Source organism: Salmo trutta, chromosome 16, assembly GCF_901001165.1.
Source record: "Salmo trutta chromosome 16, fSalTru1.1, whole genome shotgun sequence".
NCBI classification, from domain to species: domain Eukaryota; kingdom Metazoa; phylum Chordata; class Actinopteri; order Salmoniformes; family Salmonidae; genus Salmo; species Salmo trutta.
Window position 1 is genome coordinate 4,446,381 of NC_042972.1, and position 5,969 is coordinate 4,452,349.

The 5,969-nt window shown below is 49.9% G+C and overlaps 1 protein-coding gene across 1 annotated transcript in view; it reads left to right on the top strand.

Annotated features, from left to right (window-relative positions):
• Positions 1-5,644, top strand: part of slc6a11b (solute carrier family 6 member 11b) — an 85,279-nt gene extending 79,635 nt beyond the window's left edge. Inside the window, exon 15 of the mRNA XM_029692810.1 lies at positions 2,383-5,644. Coding sequence (XP_029548670.1) covers positions 2,383-2,535 — 153 coding nt within the window. The 3' untranslated portion in view covers positions 2,536-5,644. The remainder of the gene's footprint in view (positions 1-2,382) is intronic.
• The last annotated feature ends 325 nt before the right edge of the window (positions 5,645-5,969 follow it).

The following is a 5,969-nucleotide window of genomic DNA, read 5'->3' on the forward strand; positions in this document are numbered from 1 at the left end:
TGCTGAGAGAAGCAGGTGAGTGAGGGCTGGTAGAGGATGCTGAGAGAAGCAGGTGGGTGAGGGCTGGTAGGGGATGCTGAGAGAAGCAGGTGGGTGAGGGCTGGTAGGGGATGCTGAGAGAAGCAGGTGAGTGAGGGCTGGTAGAGGATGCTGAGAGAAGCAGGTGGGTGAGGGCTGGTAGGAGATGCTGAGAGAAGCAGGTGGGTGAGGGCTGGTAGTAGATGCTGAGAGAAGCAGGTGAGTGAGGGCTGGTAGAGGATGCTGAGAGAAGCAGGTGGGTGAGGACTGGTAGGGGATGCTGAGAGAAGCAGGTGAGTGAGGGCTGGTAGAGGATGCTGAGAGAAGCAGGTGAGTGAGGGCTGGTAGGAGATGCTGAGAGAAGCAGGTGGGTCAGGGCTGGTAGGAGATGCTGAGAGAAGCAGGTGGGTGAGGGCTGGTAGGGGATGCTGAGAGAAGCAGGTGAGTGAGGGCTGGTAGGGGATGCTGAGAGAAGCAGGTGGGTGAGGGCTGGTAGGGGATGCTGAGAGAAGCAGGTGGGTGAGGGCTGGTAGAGGATGCTGAGAGAAGCAGGTGAGTGAGGGCTGTTAGGAGATGCTGAGAGAAGCAGGTGAGTGAGGGCTGGTAGAGGATGCTGAGAGAAGCAGGTGAGTGAGGGCTGGTAGAGGATGCTGAGAGAAGCAGGTGAGTGAGGGCTGGTAGGAGATGCTGAGAGAAGCAGGTGAGTGAGGGCTGGTAGAGGATGCTGAGAGAAGCAGGTGAGTGAGGGCTGGTAGAGGATGCTGAGAGAAGCAGGTGAGTGAGGGCTGGTAGGAGATGCTGAGAGAAGCAGGTGTGTGAGGGCTGGTAGAGGATGCTGAGAGAAGCAGGTGGGTGAGGGCTGGTAGGAGATGCTGAGAGAAGCAGGTGAGTGAGGGCTGGTAGGAGATGCTGAGAGAAGCAGGTGAGTGAGGGCTGGTAGGGGATGCTGAGAGAAGCAGGTGAGTGAGGGCTGGTAGGGAATGCTGAGAGAAGCAGGTGAGTGAGGGCTGGTAGGAGATGCTGAGAGAAGCAGGTGAGTGAGGGCTGGTAGGAGATGCTGAGAGAAGCAGGTGAGTGAGGGCTGGTAGGAGATGCTGAGAGAAGTAGGTGAGTGAGGGCTGGTAGGAGATGCTGAGAGAAGCAGACGAGTGAGGGCTGGTAGGAGATGCTGAGAGAAGCAGGTGAGTGAGGGCTGGTAGGAGATGCTGAGAGAAGCAGGTGAGTGAGGGCTGGTAGGAGATGCTGAGAGAAGCAGGTGAGTGAGGGCTGGTAGGAGATGCTGAGAGAAGCAGGTGGGTGAGGGCTGTTAGGGGATGATGAGAGAAGCAGGTGAGTGAGGGCTGGTAGGAGATGCTGAGAGAAGCAGGTGAGTGAGGGCTGGTAGAGGATGCTGAGAGAAGCAGGTGAGTGGGGGCTGGTAGGGGATGCTGAGAGAAGCAGGTGAGTGAGGGCTGGTAGGAGATGCTGAGAGAAGCAGGCGAGTGAGGGCTGGTAGGGGATGCTGAGAGAAGCAGGTGAGTGAGGGCTGGTAGGGGATGCTGAGAGAAGCAGGTGGGTGAGGGCTGGTAGGGGATGCTGAGAGAAGCAGGTGAGTGAGGGCTGGTAGAGGATGCTGAGAGAAGCAGGTGAGTGAGGGCTGGTAGGAGATGCTGAGAGAAGCAGGTGAGTGAGGGCTGGTAGAGGATGCTGAGAGAAGCAGGTGGGTGAGGGCTGGTAGAGGATGCTGAGAGAAGCAGGTGAGTGAGGGCTGGTAGAGGATGCTGAGAGAAGCAGGTGGGTGGGGGCTGGTAGGGGATGCTGAGAGAAGCAGGTGAGTGAGGGCTGGTAGAGGATGCTGAGAGAAGCAGGTGAGTGAGGGCTGGTAGGAGATGCTGAGAGAAGCAGGTGGGTGAGGGCTGGTAGGGGATGCTGAGAGAAGCAGGCGAGTGAGGGCTGGTAGAGGATGTGGATAGCTGATGATATGAGCATGAAAGTGAAGTGGATATAATCGGACCTGAGCATACAAGAGACTAGTGGCTGTTGCTTCAATTTGTAAACAAAACTGACTTTATGAACATTTTATAACAGTGTGTTCTTTAGATCGTCCCGTTAGTATGTTGTCAAGGAGGGCGGTCACGTGTGTTAGCAAAGCAGAGGTCCTCAGTTCGAGCCAGGCATGAGCCGAACAAGGAGGAAGTGACACTCACATCACTGGAGATAGCATTACAATGCGGGCTCAGATATAAACCATGTGTGAGGCGGAGGATGCAAAACGGACCTTAGATCCATTGTCCCACTTCAGCAGGATCTAATGAGAATCTCCCTTCTCCTTCTCTCCCCAATCTGCCGCCTCCTCTCCCTCCCTCTCTCCCTCTCCCTCTACAGAGGATGACTTTCCTGACCACCCCCAGTCCAGATCTGGTGATGAGAGGTAAACTGGCTGGTATGAGCCCCTTCACCATCAGACCCAAGCCCAGTAAAGAGTCAAAGAAAGCTGCAAAGATCTCTACCATCACAGAGAAGGAGACCCATTTCTAACGCTTCTCAAAGTCCAACCACTGACCAAGCCTCTGTCTGTCTGTCCCCAACCACAACCACAATGAAGACAACAACAACAAACAAACAAACAAACAAACAAACAAACAGAAGAGAATAAAGGACTGTTTTATTTTGTTTAAAAAAAAAGAGAAAGAAGTTATCACATAATTACTAGTCTTGCTTCTTTTTTTAGCACAAACTTTATTAACACGTCATCTACGTTAACATTATGACTAAAGAGATCATTTTTAACGATTAGAAGAATATCAAGTTTATTGATTGAGATCGGCATGATATCTTGCAAAGTTATTCGTGTCACTGTTCTCTTAGGATGCTATCAATGTGTTGTGTAACTGTAGGTCTTTATCTTAATAAGCCCCTTGTTGACTCCAATGCTTCCCCACAGTTGTGTCAAGTTGTCTGGATGTCCTTTGGGTGGTGGATCATTCTTGATACACACAGGAAGCTGTTGATCATGAAAACTCCCAGCGGCACCTACTAAGACACCCCGTTCAAAGGCCTATTCACCCTCTGAGTAGAACACACACACACACAATCCATGTCTCAATTATCTCAAGGCTTAAAAATCCTTCTTTAACCATGTCTCCTCCCCTTCATTTACACCGCTTAAAGTGGATTTAACAAGCGAGATCAATAAGGGATCATCAGCTTTTCACCTGAATTCAGCTGGTCCGTCTATGTCATGGAAAGAGCAGGTGTTCTTAATGTTTTGTCCAGTCAGTGTACAGCAGTACTGCTGGGACCATGCTGAAGTGTATTGTGTGTTTAGAGAGAACCTCCTTCCCAGGGTTGTTATAAACTTATAGAGAGAACCTCCTTCCCAGGGATGTTATAAACTTATAGAGAGAACCTCCTTCCCAGGGATGTTATAAACTTATAGAGAGAACCTCCTTCCCAGGGTTGTTATAAACTTATAGAGAGAACCTCCTTCCCAGGGTTGTTATAAACTTATAGAGAGAACCTCCTTCCCAGGGATGTTATAAACTTATAGAGAGAACCTCCTTCCCAGGGATGTTATAAACTTATAGAGAGAACCTCCTTCCCAGGGTTGTTATAAACTTATAGAGAGAACCTCCTTCCCAGGGTTGTTATAAACTTATAGAGAGAACCTCCTTCCCAGGGTTGTTATAAACTTATAGAGAGAACCTCCTTCCCAGGGTTGTTATAAACTTATAGAGAGAACCTCCTTCCCAGGGATGTTATAAACTTATAGAGAGAACCTCCTTCCCAGGGATGTTGTAAACTTATAGAGAGAACCTCCTTCCCAGGGATGTTATAAACTTATAGAGAGAACCTCCTTCGCAGGTTTGCAAAATTATATAAACTTTCCTCAAGTTCTTGGGTTTTCCAGAAACTCTGGTTGGAGGATTTGCTCCCAGCTGCCCCCGTTATTCTGTGAATTTTGTAACTCTACCCTTTCCTAGTCTTAAAGAGGCAGAATGGGCACTGTGCCCCAGCCCTGGTTGAAAGTTCCTTAGTCCCCATTGTCATCTCTGACTGACTCGCAGGCCGAGTTAGTTTCAGTTTCAGTGTCGGCAATGACGTCTTCTTTCTCCTCAGTCATTTCACAGCGATTAGACTGAGTTTAATCCAAACTGACAGATGATGCACGTCTCATCATTTTTGCTCCGTTCGGCTCAGAGTCCAGATAGACAGAGAGACAGACAGAACCGTCTGTCTCTCCCCCCTCCTCTTCCTCCTTCTCCTCCCTCATCTTCGTCCTCCTCGTTGGATTGTGACACTAGCTGGTTGTGGCCTTAAGTAGGGGGCGGAATGAGCTGGTCTCATCCACAGTCGCCCTGCCCCGCCCATCTTCCTTGTCCAATCAGCTCTTTGTGGCCACTAGCTGCTAATTGGTCCTGTCTACTGCGGTGTGATTAGTCCGCTTCCTGGAGAGCATGCAGTGCAGGCTTTTTCTCCAGCCCTGCGCTAAAACACCTGATTTTACCTAATCAGCTGTTGCTCATCAGGACCTTGATTGGCTGATTCACACTTCATTCTACCAATCATCAGGATTGTGATTGGTTCAGATGAATCGTGTTTGTTAGGGGAAAAAACCTGGAGGAGCGTTTCTTGGTCCACCAAGGTTCTCCAACGCTGTTCCTGGAGGAGCGTTTCTTGGTCCACCAAGGTTCTCCAATGCTGTTCCTGCAGGAACGTTGCTGGGTCCACCAGGGCTCTCCAATGCTGTTCCTGGAGGAGCGTTTCTTGGTCCACCAAGGTTCTCCAACGCTGTTGCTGGGTCCACCAGGGCTCTCCAACGCTGTTCCTGGAGGAGCGTTTCTTGGTCCACCAAGGTTCTCCAACGCTGTTCCTGGAGGAGCGTTTCTTGGTCCACCAAGGTTCTCCAACGCTGTTCCTGGAGGAGCGTTTCTTGGTCCACCAGGGTTCTCCAACGCTGTTCCTGGAGGAGCGTTTCTTGGTCCACCAGGGTTCTCCAACGCTGTTCCTGGAGGAGCGTTTCTTGGTCCACCAAGGTTTTCCAACGCTGTTGTTGGGTCCACCAAGGTTCTCCAACGCTGTTGCTGGGTCCACCAAGGTTCTCCAACGCTGTTCCTGGAGGGCTACCGTCCCCAGTTGTAACTAACCTGATTCAGTTTATCAGCTTATCAACCAGCTCATTATCAGAATAAGGTGTTATAGATTAGGGTTGGCATGGAAACCTACAAGACGATAGCTCTCTGGCCTTGATATATACTGTGGACTGGACACAGGGGTGCTCTGTTATCTCTGGTCTCTACTCTCTCTATCACCACTCTGTTATCTGTGGTCTCTACTCTCTCTATCACCACTCTGTTATCTCTGGTCTCTACTCTCTCTATCACCACTCTGTTATCTGTGGTCTCTACTCTTATCACCTCTCTGTTATCTGTGGTCTCTACTCTCTCTATCACCACTCTGTTATCTGTGGTCTCTACTCTCTCTATCACCACTCTGTTATCTCTGGTCTCTGCTCTCTCTATCACCACTCTGTTATCTCTGGTCTCTGCTCTCTCTATCACCACCCTGTTATCTGTGGTCTCTATCACCACTCTGTTATCTGTGGTCTCTACTCTCTCTATCACCACTCTGTTATCTCTGGTCTCTACTCTCTCTATCACCTCTCTGTTATCTGTGGTCTCTACTCTCTCTATCACCACCCTGTTATCTGTGGTCTCTATCACCTCTGTTATCTGTGGTCTCTACTCTCTCTATCACCACTCTGTTATCTGTGGTCTCTATTCTCTCTATCACCACTCTGTTATCTCTGGTCTCTTCTCTCTCTATCACCACTCTGTTATCTGTGGTCTCTACTCTCTCTATCACCACTCTGTTATTTGTGGTCTCTACTCTGTCTATCATCACCCTGTTATCTGTGGTCTCTACTCTATCACCACTCTGTTATCTCTGGTCTCTACTCTCTCTATCACCAC